The 19290-nt window shown below is 46.4% G+C and overlaps 1 protein-coding gene across 1 annotated transcript; it reads left to right on the top strand.

Annotated features, from left to right (window-relative positions):
* The first annotated feature begins 6127 nt into the window (after positions 1-6127).
* Positions 6128-15272, top strand: OCEL1 (occludin/ELL domain containing 1). Its single transcript, XM_027845414.1, has 5 exons — positions 6128-6916; positions 10960-11138; positions 11841-12006; positions 13607-13657; positions 14511-15272. The coding sequence occupies exons 1-5, from the start codon at positions 6431-6433 to the stop codon at positions 14631-14633; spliced, it is 1005 nt and encodes a 334-aa protein (XP_027701215.1). The 5' UTR covers positions 6128-6430; the 3' UTR covers positions 14634-15272.
* The last annotated feature ends 4018 nt before the right edge of the window (positions 15273-19290 follow it).

Genomic DNA, 19290 nt, shown 5'->3' with positions numbered 1-19290 from the left:
GAAAGAAAGAAAGAAAGAAAGAAAGAAAGAAAGAAAGAAAGAAAGAAAGAAAGAAAGAAAGAAATGAAAGAAAGAAAGAGGCAAGGAATTAGATGGTCGAGGCCAGGGAACTGGTTTTTTTTTTGTTTTTTCTTCTAATTTCTTTCTTTAAAATGATAAAGCAGAGGCTGAAATCTCTCAGCTCTCTGGCACATTCTTTCCCTTCATACACACTAAGTTCCAGTCAAATTGGCCTATTTGCCCTCAGACTTGGCCCTTCGTCTCCCACCTCCAGGCCTTTACATAGGCTGTTAACCCTTGCCTGGAAGGCACATCTTCTTTCCCTCTGCTTCTTAGAATCCCTAGTTTCCTTCATGGCTCCCCACACATGCCACCTTCTCCTGAGGTCTTTCCTAAATCTCTTAGTTGTTAGTACCGATAACCTCTTCCTCAAATTACCTTATCTTTACATAATCCTGTATACATCAAATCTCTCAAGTAGAAGATAAAGTTGGAGAAGTTGGTAACTCTTTTTAGTAAATCACTAGGACTTTGTACATCACATTATAGGAGCTAAATAAATGCTGATGGGCCTGTGTTGAATTGGAACTTAAGACAGTGGTCAGAGCACCCATTGCATCTTGTAGTGGCCTTGTACTAATTAGAAATACAATATGGCAGAAAACACTGGGGCCTAGGAGGTCATCACATTCTATTTCAACTGCTTCATAGTCATGTGACCTTGTACAACTCACCTTACTTCCCTGGGCCTCGGTATCCCCACTTGTAAAGTGTTCTTTTTCCTAAGGTCTCTTCCAGCCCTGAAAGTTTGTGTTCTAAGACCCCTCCCAGCCCTGACATTCTGTGCTCTAGGGGCCCTCCCAGCTCTAACATCCTCTGTTCCAAGGGTCCTTGTAGTACTCAGTTCTGATTCTCTTATGCTCTAAGGTCCCTTTCCGTTCTGATAGTGTATGAATCTGAGTCATTTCCTATGTTTGGGCCATGGACCCCCACCCCTAATCATTTACTGTCACTATCTGGATCGCTCACTAGGGGGCGTCTCTTCCTCTCCTGTGGAGCCCCTCTGTCCCCCAATGGCTGGCCCTCGCTGGAGGGAAATCAGGGCGATTTTCCTGCTTGCGAAGAAGTGTTTGCGACTCACAAAGCCCCTGTATTTTACCTTATCTAAGTTATAATAAATCCTGGCAGGACTTCCCAACCTCATCAGCTCAGCCCTCTGCCTGGTCTAGAGACCTCAAATGCCCCTATGTAGTTCCCACAGACAGTGAAGCCTCCCCTGACTTCAAGAGATTCGTTGTCTTGGGCAAAGGTTCACAAAGCTCACTCCCTCTAGCAATATTCTTCCTGGGTTGCCAACAGCTGCTAAGAGGTTATTCCAGATACTCAAACAACAGCAAAATATTTAGCTCCTTCCCCCCCCAGTCTCCCACATCCAGGCAGTCGCAATTGTCTTCCCAAAGTTCAGCACCAGACACATCCCCCTCACGCTCAACTACCTTCAATGGCTCCCATAGCCAAAGGATAATGTCCAAATTCCTCGGCCTGCCATTCTTGAAACCCTCTGACTTCTCTCTATCACTTTATTTCCTACTTCTTAATCTTCAAATGCCCTACACTCCAATTCCTGGTTCCCCAAACAATTACCTTTGTTTACAGCATTGTTTATGACTGCATTGCCCTATCCTACCATCTCTATATATTAAAATCCTACTCGACCCTGTTCAAATGCTATCTCTTCTATGATTCATCTCCACTCTGAGCCCTGATAAACTTCTTACTTTTTTTTTTTTTGGATTTGCCCAAGATCTCACAGCTAGTAAGTATCTGAGGCTGGATTTGAATTCAGGTCCTCCTGACTCCAGGGCTGGTGCTCTATCCACTGCGCCTCCTTGCTGCCCCAGAGAATTTTATTGTTTAGTAGTTTTTTCAATTGTTCCTGACTCTTTGTGACCCCATTTGGAGTTTTGTTGGCAAAGATGCTAAAGTGGTTTGCCATTTCCTTCTCCACTCATTTTACAGATGAAAAAACTGAAGCAAACAGGGTGAAGTGATTTCCCCAGAATCACACAGCTCGTAAGTGGCAGAGGCTAAATTTGAACTCAGGAAAAAGAGACTTTCTGACTCCAGGCCCGGCATGCTATCCACTACACCACCTAGCTAACCTGATAAACTTTTCTAACATTTAAGTCCCCAAGACATAGTAGATAGTAGATCCTGGGTTCATACTCTGCGTCTGATACATACTAGCTGAACTGGCATGGAGGCAGGGTTGACAGCTATCCCCAGGCAAACCCTAATGTCTTAAAAAGGAAAATCTAGTATTTTGTGTCCCATTTTAAAAGTAAAATTTAGGTGTTAATTTTTTAAATTCTTGTTTTTAGTTTATTTAATGAATAGAAATAATATCTTTTTTTAAAATAATATCTTTTAAGATTGCTCATTCAATAAATGTTTGCTTTAACAATAAATAAAGTTTCCTGTAAACTTTAAGCTTTAACAATAAATAAACTTTCCTGTAAACACCCCAGTAAAATGTCACGCGCTTGTGACTAGCTCTGTGATCACGGGCAAGTCGCTTAACCTCATGTTGTCCCAGGCACCTCTCTGGGCATAAGTTAAAGATGGGCTGACCATTTGCTTCAGTCCATACTGATTGCTCCTTAAAAGAAATTATAGCTGTGGACCAAAAAAAAAGAAAAATACTTAAGGACCTCAAGTCCTTTTTCGTACTCCAGTGGAGGATAGAGGATACCTGCGCAGGCGCATGCGCACAAACACCTGAGTAGATGTCTGCAGAATCTGCATCTGACAGCCCCATCTCTCTCTCCTGCCACCCCAGGCTCTGCTGTGTGCTGAATTCACTCCAGGACCTCCTCCTTGCTATTATTTCCTTAAGGAGTCTGAACTTATTTTCCTGTGTTCAGAGGTCTCTGATCCCAAGGGTAGGGGCACTCTTCCTGGTAGCAAAACTCCCAATCCTGCAAGTCTTTGGTGGTGGTGGTGGTGGTGTTTTGGGTTTTTTTTTTTGTTTGTTTGTTTTTCAAGTAACAGGCATTTATTTTCTCTCCCCTCTCCCCACAATTATTTAAAAGAAAAAGAAAACCCTTATAACAAAATTTGCAGAGCCAAACAAAAAAATTCTCAAATTCAAAAATGTGTGTCTCCATCTGCACCCTGAGTCCACCAGCCCTCTGTCAGGAGGTGGGCCTAATGCTTCACCATGGGTCCTCTGGATTCATGGTTAGTCTTTTCATCAGAATTCTTAAGTCTTTCAAAGCTGTTCAATTCTAAAGTGCTCTTGAAACAACAACACAAGAATAATTGACATAGTTGAAAAATACAATTTAATTTTTAAAAATTTTTTATTTTTATTTTTTTCTTTTTACAATTTAATTTTAAAAAATAAATTGTTCTGAGGGCAGCTAGGTGGTGCAGTGGATAGAGCACCAGCCCTGGATTCAGGAGGACCTGAGTTCAAATCCAGCCCAGACACATAACACTTACTGTGTGATGCTGGGCGAGTCACTTTGCAACCCCCATTGCCCAACAAAAGAAAAAAGAAAAAAGAAAGAAAGAAAAAATAAATTATTCTCTGGTTCTTCTCACTTCCCTCTGCATCAGTTCATACAAGTCTCTGAAACCCAGCCCGTCATCATTTCTTACAGCACAATTGCATTTCATTACATTCACATACCATAGTTTGGTCATCCACTCTTCCCAAGTGATGAGCACCCCCTTAGTTTACAGTTCTTTGCCACCACAAACAGAACTGCTAGAAACATTTGTGTACATAATTTTCTTCTTTATTTGGTCTTTTTGGCAACCCTGCAAATCATAGTAGACAATTTCCTGATTTACTGTGCCTGGAAAGATTCATTATCTTGGAACTCAACCTGGCCATGAGTCTCTGTGCCCTTAACTCTGCCGTTCCCTCAGATGCTAGGCACACAGCCTTGGAACTTAGTAAAGCCTGCCAAAGTTTGTGTTTTGCTATGAAGGGAGGCCTTCAGGCTCCCAGGGTCACTTCCACATGTGAGGGGACATCCAAGGACATGGAGGGAGGAGAAGGGGACATGACTCAATGAACAAGTATTATTAAGTGGCTGATGAGGGGGAGAGGAAGAAAAAGAAAGAAAGAAAAGAAAAGAAAGGAAGGGAAGGGAAGGGAGAAAAGGAAGGAAGGAATCTTTACTCTCAAGGAGCTTACATTTCAATGAGGGAGACAAGCACAAACATAAGTATAAGTAGGATAAATATGAAGTGAATAAATACAAATGTATACAAAGTAGTTAAAGGCAAGATACTTTGAGAGGGAGGGAAGGCACTGGCAGTGGAGGGGGAGGAGTCAGGAGACGCATCCTGCAGAAAATGGTCCTTGGGCTACATTTTAAAGGAAACGAAGCATTCTACAGGGCAGGGGCAAAGAGGGAGGGCATTCCAGGCATGAAGGATGGCCAGTGCAAAGGCCTGGAGACAGGAGATGGAGTGTCGTGGGCCAGTTTGTCTGGCTCCAAGAGTGCAAAAGGAGGAGTGATGTTCAATGAGGCTGGAAAGCTAGGTTAGGGGTCAGAGAGTGTGAGGAGTCCAGGACAACGAAGAGGTTACTGGAATGACAATAACAGGGAAGTCTGGAAGAGGGGAGTGTTTTGGGGAAAAGATCGTGAGTACAGTTTAGGACATGTTGGGTTTATGATAATAATAGAGAGCATTTCTAGAGCATTTTAAGTGCTTTACATAGGTTAATTCCTTTGATTCTCACAACAACCCTATGAAGCAGATGCTATTATCCCTCTTTTGCAAATGAGGAAACTGAGCCACAAAGAGGTTAAGGATCCCAAGGCCATACAGCTATTAAGTGTCTGGGACAGGGTTTTAATTCAGGTCTTACTAAGTCCAAGTCCAGCACTCCATGCTGTGTGCCACTTAGCTGATGAAAGAAAGGAAGGAAGAAAGGAAGGAAGAAAGAAAGAAAGAAAGAAAGAAAGAAAGAAAGAAAGAAAGAAAGGAAGGAAGGAAGGAAGGAAGGAAGGAAGAAAAAAGAGAAAGAAAGAAAGAAAGAAAAAAGAAAGGAAGGAAGAAAAGGAGGGAGGGAGGGAGAAAAAAGAAAGAACAGAAAGACAAGAGAGACAAGGAAATAGGGAGAAAAGAAGAAAGTAGGAAAGAAGGGAGGGAGGGAGGAAGGAAGGAAGGAAGGAAGAACATTAAGTGATTACTATGTTCCAGGATGGGAAAACATCTGTATTTCCAAAGCCACTCCTGCTGGCTTTGTATATGTGGCCTAATCCTGTGACCCTATGTCCCTATATTCATGTGTCCTTCTGTCCCATGTACACTGTCCACGTATTCTGCCTGTGCTTTTGTCTCAGTATATCTATGGATCCCTGGGTTTGTGTGACCTGTTCCCATATGGCTGCCCCCATACCCTTGTGCCTGTGCATCCCTGTACCCCATGTCCTTTTATTCCTGTCTCCCCATTTCCCTTTGTCCCTGTGTCCCAGTGCCCACACATCCTGTGCCCTCTGTCAGTGTGGCCCTGTGTCCCTGCAGCGAGAGGACCTGCCCTTTGTGTGTGAGCCCTGGCCGACTTCCTGGTTCCTGACTTTCCCGGTGATCCCTTGAGACTTTGGCAGAGGCTGGGCTCCCAGGAGAGCTTGCCTGCGGCCCTTCCTCCCTCAGTCCGCCCCTCTTTTCCCTGACTGCCTGGGTCCTCCACAACTGCAGAAGGTTAGGGGTGGGGTGGGGGTGGGTAATGAGCCTACCCAGACCGATTAATGTATAACCCGGCCCCAGCTCTTGTCCAGGAGAGAAGTACAGAGCAGGCCAGGACTCCTAGGACTGTACAGCCCAGCTAGGCTCAGGGCCTCCACCCTGGGACAGACAGGTAATGACCGGAGCCTGTTCCAAAGTGGAGAAAGGGGCAGGAGCCTATGCTGGTGGGCCTGCTGGCCTGCCTTGCACTCTAGGGACTGGAGGAGGAGCAGAGCGCCCAGGCGCTCCCCTAGAGCCCTCAGCTGTCCAGGACACAGGCTAGGGAGTTCCTTCCCCCTGGCACGAGGCTGGGGGGTGGGGAGGGGGAGGGGCAGGGAGTCAAGGGAGGGGGCAAGGAAGCCACTAGGCAGGGGGTGCCTCCAGGACTGAGCCTCTGCAGGGGCCGCTTCCAGCAGCCATAAGGAGGAAGTCCTGCAGCATAGGGACTCTTGGACTTCCTGCCCAGGCCCTGCAGGCCCAGTGGAAGGAGGGCAGTCTGGGCTGCGGGGAGGGGGCAAGGGTAATGACTGCTCTTCCTCCCCCCAAAGCCCTACCTGTTCTGTAGAGGCTCCCTGGCACTAGAGGGGGCTTCTCTTCTATACGAACAGGGGTTGTTTCAGCTAACCTGAAAGGCCCCAGCTCAGCGTCCAGAGAGCCTCTGATTCCTAGCTAGCAGTGGGCTATGAAAACGCGAGTCAGATATGCAAATATACACAAAGCTGCTGCCAGGCCTCCTGAGCCACGGATTCAGCAATGCCAGGAGGGGCAGAGCCACCCACGTGGTGTCTGCTCCTGTCCCCACGGGTCTGTCTCCCAGGTGGCAGGTCCAGCCTACCGTGCCCACGCTCCACTGAGGAATGAAGTCCCCCCAGGGGCCAGGAGGGGTGTCCCCGGAGTCAAATACTCTATGGCAGAGAAGTTGAGGGGACCCCCACCTGCCCAATCAAGCAAAGACATCCAGAACTCAGGCCAAGGACCACAAGGACCAGGCTGCTCACCCAGAGTCCCCAGTAGTCTCCAAAGGCCAATCCAGACCATCACTCCTGTCCACCACTTTGTCCCACACGCTGGGAAGAAGTTTCTCCAGCAAAGCAAGAAAGGGGTCCCAAAAGGCTCCAGCTGCCCACCCATCACCTACTGCTTGCCTGCCAGGCCCAAGAACCCTGGGGTAAGTCCCTGGTCCCCAGAGTTGGAGCCCCAAGGACAAGAACAAGGAATAAATGGGAATAAGTTAAAGAAGAACAGAGGAAGACAAGATTTCCAGGTAGAGATAGAGCCAGGGTATGTGGGCACAGGGGAGAGACTGGGGTCTGTGGGCATTAGTGAAGTAGATGTGGGCATGGAGGGCATGTGGTTATGGGGCAGGATGAGTCATGGGGGGGCATAAATAGAGTAGAGAAATTTTATAGGCATGAAGGGGGAGTAGGGCTGTAGACACAGAAAGGAACTGAGGGTGTGGGAAGGGGCCAGAGTGGCTCTGTGGGCGTGGGGCAATGGGACATATAAACAAAGGCTCTCAGGACCAAGGAGAATGAGGTATATGGCTATAGGGGGATTTGGGGTTGGTTGGGTGGGGCAATACAGGCTCTGGGCAAAGGAGGGGTTGAGGTCTCTGGGCACTGAGGAAATAATGAGGTTTATGAGCATGGAAGATGTGTTTCTTTGTGAGCACAGGTAAAGAGTATATATAGGCAGGAAGTCTGGGAATCAGGGGGGACAGGTTATATAGGCATGGCAAGAGACGTGTCTCTGGGCACAGAAATGGTATGTGGGCACAAGAGGGGGACAAAGTCTTCAGGTACAGAGGGATGGGGAGAGTGGGCACAGGAAAGGATGAGAGTCTGTGGACATCAAAGGAGTGGTAGGTGTGGACTTGGATGGAAGGAGTCTGGGCATGGGGAGGAAGAATTATATGGAGGGATTGGTTCTGTAGGTACAATGATATGGCATCTGTGGAGGACATATGGGGCAATGGAATCTCTGGGTGTAGAAAACTTGCTTGGGGATATAGGGAACAGGATATGTGGACACAGGGAGGACACAGGGGCAGATGGGTACCAGTCTGCTCGCCTCTCGTCTCTCCTTCAGGGAGTTTCCTCCTTTCAATCATTCCTTCTCTCTCACCTTCAATTTCTGCCTCTCTATTGGCACTTTCCCTGTTGTCTATAAAAATGCCTAGGGTTCCTCCATCCTTTAAAACTTCACTTGGCCCTACCATCCCCTCAAGCTAGCCTCCCTTTCCAAGACAAGCCCTTAAAAAGAATCATCTCCACTCCATGCCTCCTTAAACCCAGCAGCCTTTTCTCCATCCTCATCCTCCTTAGCTTCTCTATAGTGTTTGCTCTTGGCCTCCACACCTCCCCTCCTGGACACTCCCTCCTTTCTGGGTTTTCATGGCACTGCCTTCTCTTATGTACTCTACATTTCTGGATGATCCTTCTCAGTTTCCTTTGTTGAATCCTATTCCTTAAAGATGCAGCAAGCTTCTGTTCTGGACCCATTTCTCTCCTCTCTCTACACTGTCTCCCTTTGTGATGGGTTCAATGATCGTTTCTATGGAGATGACTCCCAGATCTATATATCCAACTGTAACGTCCACACTGAGCATCAGCTGCCTGCTACATGCCCCACAAGCCTCTCCAACTCAACGTATTCAAAACTGAAGTCATTATGACTCCTCCTACCCCCACCCTTTCACCCAGGGCAGCTAGGTGGAGCAGTGGAAAGAACCCAGACCTGGAGTCAGGACGACTCATATTTCAGAAATTGACATCTGACCTCAGAAACTTACTAGCTATATGACCCTGGGCAAGTCACTTAACCCTGTTTACCTCAGTTTCCTCATCTGTAAAACAAGCAGAAGAAGGAATGGAGGCAAACCACTCCAGTATCGTTGCCAGGAAAACCCCAAATGGGATCACAAAGAGTTGGACGCAACTGAAAAATGACTGAACTGCAATAGAAATCCTTCATCCAAATCCACCTCTCCTGTAGCCTTCCAGTTACCCAAGCTTATAACCTCATGTCATCATGGTGGAATGAAATGAGCGCTGGTTCTGGAGTCAGATGACCCAGGCTCAAGTCTTACTTCTGATCCTTACTATGTGACCTTGGGCAAGTTACAGCTTCCCTGGGCTTCAGTTCCCTCATCTGTAAAATGAGGGAGTTGGAGGTCCCTTGCAGCTATAAATCTATGATCCTATGACCTTTTCTCCCCTCCCCTGTCCCCCAATGTCCAATCAATTGCCAGGAACTCTCAATTCTGTCTCCACAAAGTCCCTTCTTCACAATCCCACAACCACCATCCCTTCACCACCTCTCATCTGTACTACTGTAATTATCTCCTAATTGGCCTCCCTGCCTGCAGTCTCTCCCCTCCACAATTCTTCCTCCACAGAGATGCCAAAATGATATTCCTCAGGTACAGGTTTAACTGTCTCATTCCCTTCCCCTCAAATATTCAGTGGCTCCCTATTACCTGTAGGATAAAAATATCAACAGCTCAGCCTAATATTTAAGACCCTCCATACTGTCTCTAGACTACCTGTCCAGACTTATTTCTCATTACCCCTATCATAAACAGGATGTCACAGCCATATGGGACCACTCACTTAAAAAAATTTCCTGAAATCCCCCTGCCACCTTGCCCCATGCCTGGAATAAATGCCTTCTTCTCTGCCTCCCTGAGCCCTTCTCTTTTTTCAGGGCTGGGCTTAGGTGCCACCTCCTCCATGCAGCCTTCCCTGGATCCTCTTCTCCAATTTTCCTAGAATATTTGGCTCTTTCCTTCACTTCCATCCTTTGTATTTGACTCTATGTACTTCATAGCAGATTCATCTGCATACATGCTGTATTTCCCCCAGGAGAATGTAAGCGTCAGGAGAGCAGAGACTGTGTCACATCTAACCTAGCACAAAGACCAGGGCTTTGGTACAGAGTAGCTATTTAAGAAATATTTGTTGAATGAATGGATGAATTATTGAATGAATGAATGGGATCTTCAGCCTCAGAGAACAACGTAGTATGTGAGCAGGGGGAAGGGACAGTGGGAGGATATAGTCTCTAAGCATGGGGGCACAGGGCCTCCTGCCGTAGGAGGGGATGGGTTAGATGGGCATAATAGGTACCAGTCTGACAAACAGGAGGTGTAGGCATTGGGGTGTCCAGAGTGTGTGGTGATTACAAGGAGAGTCCATTGTGTTGGCATGATAGACTTGTCTGTGTACACACAAAGGGGGAAGGATCTGTGGGCACAGGGCACTGTGTGGGCATGAGGGGATATGTTGCATGGGCCCATAGAGGAGCAGTGAATGTGAGTGTGAGGGAGATGGGGTCTGTGGGCACAAGAGGGATGATTTCTGGGTCATGGGAGCATATAGGGTATAGAGGTGCAGAAAACTAATGGGCGTGGGAGACTATGAGATGTGTGGGCACAAGAGGAGACAAAGTATGAGTTCTTAGAGGGACAAACGCAGGGTACAGAGAGGCATGAAGTCTAGGGGTACAGGGAGGACTGGTTTGTAGGCACACCGGAAGGGATGGGCTATATGGGCATAGGGGTAGTTTTCTATAGGCATGCGGAGGGGTAGATTTGGTGAGTATAGGACAAAGCTGGAGTTTATGGGTAGAATGGGAGTCCAATGTGTGGGCAAAAGTTGGGGAAAGGACTAAGGATATGAAGGGGAGAAATATAAAGGAGAAGAGAAGATGGGGTCTAAAGACACAAGGAACAGGGTAGAGTCTGAGGGGAAACGGAAAAATAGAGTTTGTAAGGTTTGTGGATGTAAATATTAGTTAATAGTCAGTAAACATTTATTAAGCACCTACTATGTGAAATGAAAAAAGACATTCTCTGCCCTCAAGGAGCTTACCATCTATCAGGGGAAGACAACACACAAAAAGAATGAGGGAGGTACGCTATGTGGGGCATAACACAATAAAGTGATATGGAAACGTTTATTATTGTTGTTATTTCTGGGTGCAACAAATCTCTACCCCACCTACTCCCCCAAAGTCCCTCATGAACAAGGCCCCAAAAGCAGCTAATCTGAGCAGTAGCTAATCCCAGATCTGGAGCTTGGGGAAACTGCAGTGAGGGATTCTGGGGTCCCCGAGAAGCCCCAGCGGCCTGGTGTCCAGAGCTGGCCCCCCTCCATTCTCACAGGGCCTTCCACCCCTCACTTGCTTTCCTTCTGCCCCAACAACACCCAGGCTCGGGGTCAGCACCAGCAGAGGCCCAGGAAGATTGTGTTTGAAGATGAACTTCCTGTCAGGAACCCTGAGGTGACCCCCAAGCTGGGTCTTCAGCTGCGCAAGGGCCCCACAGGGTCTGGCCCAGCCCTTCACCCTGGGCACAGCCCCCCACCTCAGCTGGTACCTGACTATGTACTGTAAGTCTACCTTTTGGTTGGCACCAGAGGTGAATGGGGGGAAACAACTGGGAGGGAAGGGTAGGGGAGAGGTTTCTAGGCAAGGGTCCCTGGAGTGAGGGTGGGAACATCACCAGGGATGTCTAGGGGGAGATCCAAAGACTTTGGGGGGGAGCATTGGAAAGTCCTTGGGCTGGGGTAACTGGAGGAGCATAAGGGATGAGGGGGATGACTGGGGGGTCCCTGGAGAAGGGTCATTTGGGAAGCCTTAGGAGGATTGGGCAGTCCCTAAGCAAAGAGTTTTAATGTGCCTGGGTGGGGGATAGAAAGAGGTCTTTTGGGATCCTTGGGGTTCTCTATATGGGAACAACTTCGTTTTGGAAGATGGGTGGGTGAGACTTCCCCTAAGGAGAAATACATCTCAAGGCCCCAACCCCAGCTATCTCAGCCCTACTTCAATCTTCTCAACAAAACCCTAGGCTGAGGACATATCAACTTGTGGGACTGTGTGTCTTTCTGCACATGGACCGGCATTTCTGTGTGTCTGTGTATATATCAAGGGGAAAGAGCTCAGGGCCCCAGATTTGAGTCCTGCTGGCTTTAGGACTGACTGTGTAACCTTGGATGAGTCACTGCCACTTTTAAAAGTTCCAGCTGTTCTGCGCTCAGCACAGACCCACTTTGACCCCACGCTGAGCCCCTGGTGGCTTCCTCCCCTGGCAGGAGATACCCAGCAATCTACAGTGAGGCTGAGAGGCGCCGCTACAAGGCCATCTTTCAAGACCAGCATGCCGAGTACCAGGAGCTCCACCAGAACGTGGCCACAGCCATGGGCAAATTCCAGGAGCTGCAGGCCCTGCTGGCTACATTGCCCCAGCCGGGCCCCAAGGTCGGTGCCCACCCTTTCCACCCCCCTCTAACTGTTTCTTTACTCCCAAAGACCCAGGGCTCCCTCCCTGGGTCCCAAATGACCAGGCATGCTCTGCCCTCCTCTCTAACCATTCCTGGCTCCAAATCTGCCACCTCCAAGGAGCCCTCTCAGATTAACGCCACTTGACTCGCCATGGAGAACTCAGAGAGACATAACCACTGTCTGGACAGCCCCTGATCTGGGGGAGAGGGGTGGCTCCTGCCTTCTGAAGGGAAAGGAGAGGGGCCACTCAGACAAGACATAGCCATGAGGTCCGGTTGGGGCTAATCATGGAAGGCTATCTGGAGGAGATGGGCTTGGTGCCAGCAACGGGCAAAGAGGAAGGGTAGGGCTTGGGAGATACGGGTAGGGGGTGGGCACACCTAGAGAACTTGAGTCTGCTTGTGTTCTTAGGAGGGGCCTGTTTGGCCATGTGGAGATCAAGGTCAGGGTCTGGCCTGGCCAGGAATCCTGTCTGAGAGGCTTATGAGGAGGGGACAGGGTTGGGCCTTCCTGTTGTAGTGGGAGGGGGAATGTGTGGAGGGAGGAGGGCAGGGGAGCAGGTGGGAGAGCAAAACAACAAACATTCCCAAATCCTACTTCCTTCCCAGAGGAGGCATCGCCCAGAACAGAGGAGGAGGAGGAGATTTCAGGAGAGTGGGGAGAGAAGTGGTGCAGAGAAATCTAGCGGCCCAGAACTTGGGGCTCATGCCTGAGAGGATCCTGGGGGCAGAGCTGGGCTCTTTGGGGTCCCCAGCCTATGATAAGGGCCATTCAGGCCAGCCCCTCGGTGAGGGTCCTGGCACTATGGGAGCCCTGACTCGAGGCTGGGATGCTGAGGCTTTCATGTAGCCAGGGAGGAAGGGCGGGAAAGGGGAGGTCAGCAGGGGGCCATCCTCTCAGCCTACCCTGGATGGGGGGAGGGGGCTGGGTCAGACGTGACCCAGAACCACATGTGCTTCCCCAGTCGCAGCAGCCATTCCCTCTCCTTGCTCCTCTGCTGTCCCCCCAGTGCAGCATGAGAAAACTACCTCAGACTACTTTCTGTCTCCGGCCTCAGTGGCTTTGCCCTGGCTGTGCCCCATGCCTGGAATGCTCTCCCTCCTCACCTCTGAAATCTACCTGCCATATGCATTGGATGTATCTTGTCTGTACAAAGTTGTTTGCATATTGTCTCCCCCGTTAGACTCTGAGCTCCTTGAGGTCAGGCACTGGCTTTTGCCTTTCTTTGTATCCTTAGCACGTAACACAGAGCCTGGCACATAGCAGGTGCTAAATAAATGCTTGTTGACTGACTGATGAGCAGCTGAGCTCCAGCCTGTGCCCTCCAGGCAGCCTGTGAGGTCCTGATCTGTCCCAGAGAAAGGCACTCCCCATCACCAGATGGCCCAGGGACATAGAGGCCCTTCTGGTCCTCCTGTCAACTCTGGCAGGCTTCCTGGAGGCGACAGGGTAGAAAGTGCTGCTTTAAGCAGAAAGTATTTGATGAATTGTGAGTGAAAAGCAGAGGAACTGGGCAGTAGGTGAAGCTCCACTCAGCTCAGACTCAGCTTTCCAACTTCCTTCTCCCCCATACCAGGAAGAAGCCCGTCTTGCCTGGGTCCGGAGGGAATTGGAGAGGAAGAAGAGGGTGAGTGTGGGATGCCTGAAACCTTGATCAACTCTATAGAACCCTGTCCTCTGAATCTAGCCCTTCCCCTAACATCCCTTCCCAAAGGCCTCACCAGAAGTCATCTTCTCTCCCCTTGCCTAGGAACCATCCTAAGGTCCTCACTAGAGACCACAGAGCTGGGAGGGACCAGGGAAATCAAATAGAGCTACATATACTCCCATTTTACAGATGGTAAAACTAAGTAAGTCAGGCTAGGGGAAGGAAAGTGATTTGAGAGAGACAGTGATATTTTCTCAGGTAAGAGTCTCTCTCCTGCTACACCAGAAACACAAGAACTAAGTCTTAGTGGTAGCTCGTGCCCTGGGGAGTCTCTGGACACCCCCAAATAAAGGAAAGAAGGATAAGGCTCAACCTATGGGGAGGAGAAGGCTGGAAACAGAGCTGAAACCTCCCCACCTCCAATTCTGGGGCCAACCTTGAAGACCCTGAACAATGAGCGCATAGGATCCATTTATTTTGTGACCTAACTTTATAAATACTGGGTCCTGGTCTGTGCAAAAAGGAGCCCCAATTATTGGGTGGCAAGATAACTGTTCGGATGGGTCAATCTAGTCAGACTTTCTGGGAGAGACAAGCTCAGAGGAACTGTTTTAATCAAGGAGTTAAGGTAAGAGTTTAATGAATTGGAAGAAGGAAGAAGAGGAGGGGAGAAGGCAGGTGTAAATATACATTTAAAAAAAATAGAAATAAATCAAACCAGTATTGCAGCAGTAAGGATCAAGGCTAGGCTGAATGAAGCACTTTTCCCTCCATCAACGTTGACCAGGCTGAGCACTGGCCATGAGGTTTTCTTCTCTCTCCTCTACGGCAGGACCCAGTTTTCCTGGAAAAGCAGGCCCGCTGTGACTACCTGAAGAGAAAATTGAGGCACCTCAAAGCACAAATCCAGAAATATGATGAAAAGGATTCCAAGGATGGCTCCGTTTATTTCTGAACCAGACATTGCCCATGCCCGGGCAGAGACAGCTCCAGAAGATGGGACAGGATGCTGCTTTGAGACGCCAGGGACTCTCTGCAGTCCCCCCTCGCTGATGAAGAAGGGGGCTGCCTTAGCTAGGGCTGAGAATAGCTGCTGCCCCTGAGACCAGGCTGATCTCAGCCCCCACTGCCACCCCAGGGGGTTATCAGTATTTGGCGAATGAATGTCACTAAGTGGCCTGCCCATGGTGGGGTGCACCCATGGGCTGGGGGTGCGAGCACCTACAGAGAAGAAAATACTTCTGAGAAGAGACAGCCAGCAGGAACCTCCCTCCAAGGGCACAGCTAGGCTGGGAGTCAGGAGACCTGGCTTCAGGGCCCTGTGGGGCCATTAACTTAGCCTAACCCAGGGCAAATTCTTTCTCCTTCATTTCTTCCTTCTCTCCTTCTGTTTCATTCCTGATCAAAACAGAATATGAGGAGATATGGACTATGCAGTCACCAAGGTCCCAAATCCAGCTCTAAGGGCCCTCTCTCTAGTCTCCAAACTATGCTCTCTGGTCCCTCCTATCTCTGAGATTCATTCTCTGTTCTAAGGTCTTTCCCAGTTCCAGTATTCCATGTTCTAATGTCTCTCCTAGCTCTGAAATTCTGTGTTCTAAGGTTCCTCCCAGCTCTGATATTCTGTGTTCTAAAGGATCCCTCTGCTCTGACATTCTGTGTTCTAAGGATCCCTCCGCTCAGTTCTGATGTTCTATGTTTCAAGGTATCTCTTAAGTCTGACATTCTCTGTTCTAAGGGTCCTCCTAGCCCTGATGTTTTCTGGTCTAAGGGTCTTCTTAGCATTCCATGTTCTAAGGGCCCTCCCAGCTCCAACACTGAATTCCATATTCCAAGGAAGGCATTAAGGCACAATCGATAGAGTTCTGGACTAGAGATCAGGAACACTTGGGTCCAAATTGCTTCTCTGACCCTTCCCAGTTGTTTGACCGAGGACACGTTGAGGAGATCATAAGCCTCAGTTTCCTCATCCATAAAATGGTGATAATCATAATAATACATGTATTACCTACCTCACTGGGCTACTGTGAGGCTCATATGAGTTAATGTTTGCAAAGTACTTTTCAAGTCTTAAAGCTCTTTATAAACAAATGTCTATTATTATTATAGTTATCATTATCATTACTACTAGTATTCTTATTACTGCCACAAAATCCATATTGCTTCCAAACATAGTGTGAACAACTGATCACCTTAACCCAATGCAGGTCAGAACTCCTAAACTCTAGCAATTCACCAAATTGCCTGCCCAGAATAGGAATTCCAAGCATCTTCTGAACAACGTTTTAGAATGCATAAAATGCAAACACTTCAGAAAATTGTTTTCCTAATGCATAAAATGCAAAAACACTTCAGAACAATGTTTTCTGAATGCATAAATAAAATATATAGGATTACAAAGGAAATAAACTATTGAAATGCAATTGTCAAAATATTTAAAACACACACTCACACAAACAAGCTCATAGACCTCAAATTAAGAACGCCTGCAAGAAAAACACAACCAGAAGAAACCCACAGCTAAATGTAAAGACAGCTCACCAGTACTCCTCAGAGAGACAAAGAAAGGAATTGACAGAATGGTTTTTATTACATATCCAAAGGCAAAGAGAGACACCATTTCATGGGAATATGTGGCCATCTCCTATTTCAGTGCCAATGTGTGTGCAAAAAAATAGCCATGAAAATCATGACAGCTTATGCGCCAACAAGGGTTGCAGAGGACAACAGGCAGAGAAATTCTACCAAAAAATTAATTAAGATAGTCTAAATTGAATCAGCATATGATTTGGTGTTCAATGACTTCACCATAAAGGTAGGAACAGGTGAATATGACAAGAAATAGATTGAAAAACATAGTGAGGAATAAGGAATGAGACGTGTAGACTTCACAAAAACCTCAAACCTTCATATCATATATCCTTTCTGAAAGAAAGGAATTGATAGGTGCTGGTTAATGCCAAATGAACATCCTACCAAAAAAAAAAGAAATTAATAATATTTTAACAGAGAGAAAATAAGCTTATTGATATGGGAGTCATTCCAGAATCAGCTAGCTGTCTGACTTGTTAAAGATCAAAATTTAAAAGAATAATAAGAAAAAGAGATTGCATAAAATTGAAACAATTTAATCCTGATCTGTTCAAACATTTTATACAAAAAATTATATTAATGTAAATCAATTGCCATAACAAGGAGACCAAAAGAGCCTAAAAAGTGCCTTGGTCAGCAAACCTATATTTACCAACTGAAGAGAGTTGACAAGCAAACACTATAATGTGTTTAGACAATAAGCTCATTCATAAAATCTTTGGGAGAACAGGGATGGAAGACAAGAAGCAATAATACCTCATAAAGCAGAAGGAAGCTTTGTTGTTGTTCATCGTTTAGTTGTTTTAAGTCGTGTCCAATTCTTCATGACTCTTTTTGGGGTTTTCTTGGCAAAGAGACTGCAGTGGTTTGCCTTTTCCAGCCCATTTTACAAATGAGGAAATGGAGGCAAATGGGGTTAAGTGACTTGCCCACGGTCACACAACTAGTAAGTGTCTGAGGCTACATTTGAACTCAGGTCTTCCTGACTCCAGGCCCAGCATACTACCATCAGTGGAGTGTAAAACCAGAAAGACTGATTAGAGAACAAATCAAGTAAAGTCATCCCAAGAGCATTTAATGAAGAAAGTGAATGGAAGACAACAAACAGAAGAAAAATGGAAAAGATCTGCAAAGATTTTTATGACAAACCATTTTCACCATCAAGGATAATAGCCCCACCAAACTTGGACTCAAACATCATGGTCCTGGATGTGTCCATAGAGGAGGTAGAAATGGCATTCAATAGAAGGAAGGCAAAAAAAGCAACTGGGCTAAAACACATATAAATAGAGGAGATCCAGGCTGGAGGTTACACAACTGTGAATGCTTTGAAAGATCAGTTCACAAAAAGACTAAAGGAGGGGGAAATAGCAAAGGCATGAATAGAGTCTCAAAACCTTATTAATCCAAAAAGGGCCACTAAAAGAACAACTACTGACCTAACAGTAATTTATCTAACAAAAATTTTATGAGAATCATCTCCACGTGTATCAAGTGCATCCTCAACCAAGCGGCTTCTGCAATCAATATTCCACAGCAAGCTATATCTTCACCATCACACAATTGATTAGAATATGTACAAAATATGGGGTACCCATTAAACAATATTTATTGATTTTATTTTATAGCATTTGATTTGATGGAGCTGAACACCACCATAAAGATCCCGTTTCCAGATGCTTTCCTTCCAGACATCAAAATTATTAAATATTCCTTGAAAGATATAACAGAGATTACCTTGTTTAGTGACCCTCTCATCATAAATATCAGGTGAGGCATAAAACAGGGAGAAGTAATTGCTAAAGGTGTTTGTCACTGTGATGGAACAGTGCAGGATTCAACTGAAGAGGGATTTCCCAAGGTAAGATCTTCCAGAGGCTCCTATTTAAAGTGAGTCAAAAAACATTTATTAAGCACCTACTGTGTGCCAGGCACTGTATTAAGCTTGGGGCAGCTAGGTGGCACAGTGGATAGAGTGACAAGCCTGAAGTCAGGAAGACTTGAATTCAAATCTGGTCTCAGACACTTACAAGCTGTGTGACCCTGGGAAAGACCCTTAACTGTTTGCCTCAGTTTCCTCATCTGTAAAATGAGATGGGAAAGGAAATGGCAGACCATTCCAGTATCTTTGCCAAGAAAACCCCAAGAGATCATAAGGAATCAGACATGACTGAATGACTGAACAATAGTAATATGCTAGCCATTGTGCTAAATACTTAGGATGCAAAAAGAGGCAAAAAAAAACAGTCCCTGCCCTCAAGGAGCTCAAATCTAACAGGGGAGACAACAAGCAAGCAAATATGTGCAAAGAAGGTATATACAGTATAAATAGGAAATAATTAACAGAGAGAAGGTATTAAAATTAAGAGGAGCTGGAAGATGACATCATTCTGGTTACATCAAGACTTGCAACATTGCAGAGCCTCCTGAAAGAGGTTCATAATTACTGAGAAAATTTGACCTAGCCATCAATACAAGAAAAACAAAGTGGATGAAGAATGTCTGTTGCTAAGATGATGACACACAGTTGGATTGATCACAGCTTATATATCAGTGTACATATGATATACGTGTATACGTACATATGTACATATACACACATTTACATACATAAACACTTACATGCAATAGACATATATAGATATGTATATGAACATGTAGCTACATGTAGCTATGTGTACTATGGGATATGCATGCATACATATGGATATGTATATATAGAATATACATATATACATACATTTATATATGTATATATACAGACAGACTAATTAGGTTCAGAATTAAACAAGAGCATGAGGATGGACTGGATTCCCTTTAGGAAATTGTGAAGTTCTTTTAATGATCCCAAACTTCTCCAGGAAACTAAGACCCATCTTTTTAATGCCAATTTTCTGCTTAGCTATGTGGCATGTGAGACATGAAACATGGTCTCTAAAGAATGGAAAATGGATATTAGTTACATAGAGAGCCATGGAGAGGAACATGGTGCCAAATAAGGAGGCTGCAATGTCTTCCCA

Source organism: Vombatus ursinus, unplaced genomic scaffold (genome assembly GCF_900497805.2).
Source record: "Vombatus ursinus unplaced genomic scaffold, bare-nosed wombat genome assembly UNPS02014961.1, whole genome shotgun sequence".
NCBI classification, from domain to species: domain Eukaryota; kingdom Metazoa; phylum Chordata; class Mammalia; order Diprotodontia; family Vombatidae; genus Vombatus; species Vombatus ursinus.
Note: the sequence above shows the minus strand (reverse complement) of the source record. Positions and strands in the feature narration are given on the sequence as shown.

What these genes read in the sequence shown, in the direction of transcription:
- OCEL1 (XM_027845414.1), top strand. Translation starts at nt 6,431, where the DNA reads ATGAAAACGCGAGTCAGATATGCAAATATACACAAAGCTGCTGCCAGG. An exon ending in CCAGGCCCAAGAACCCTGGG is followed by an intron (nt 6,917 to 10,959) that starts GTAAGTCCCTGG and finishes AACAACACCCAG; the next exon opens with GCTCGGGGTCAGCACCAGCA. An exon ending in CTGGTACCTGACTATGTACT is followed by an intron (nt 11,139 to 11,840) that starts GTAAGTCTACCT and finishes CTCCCCTGGCAG; the next exon opens with GAGATACCCAGCAATCTACA.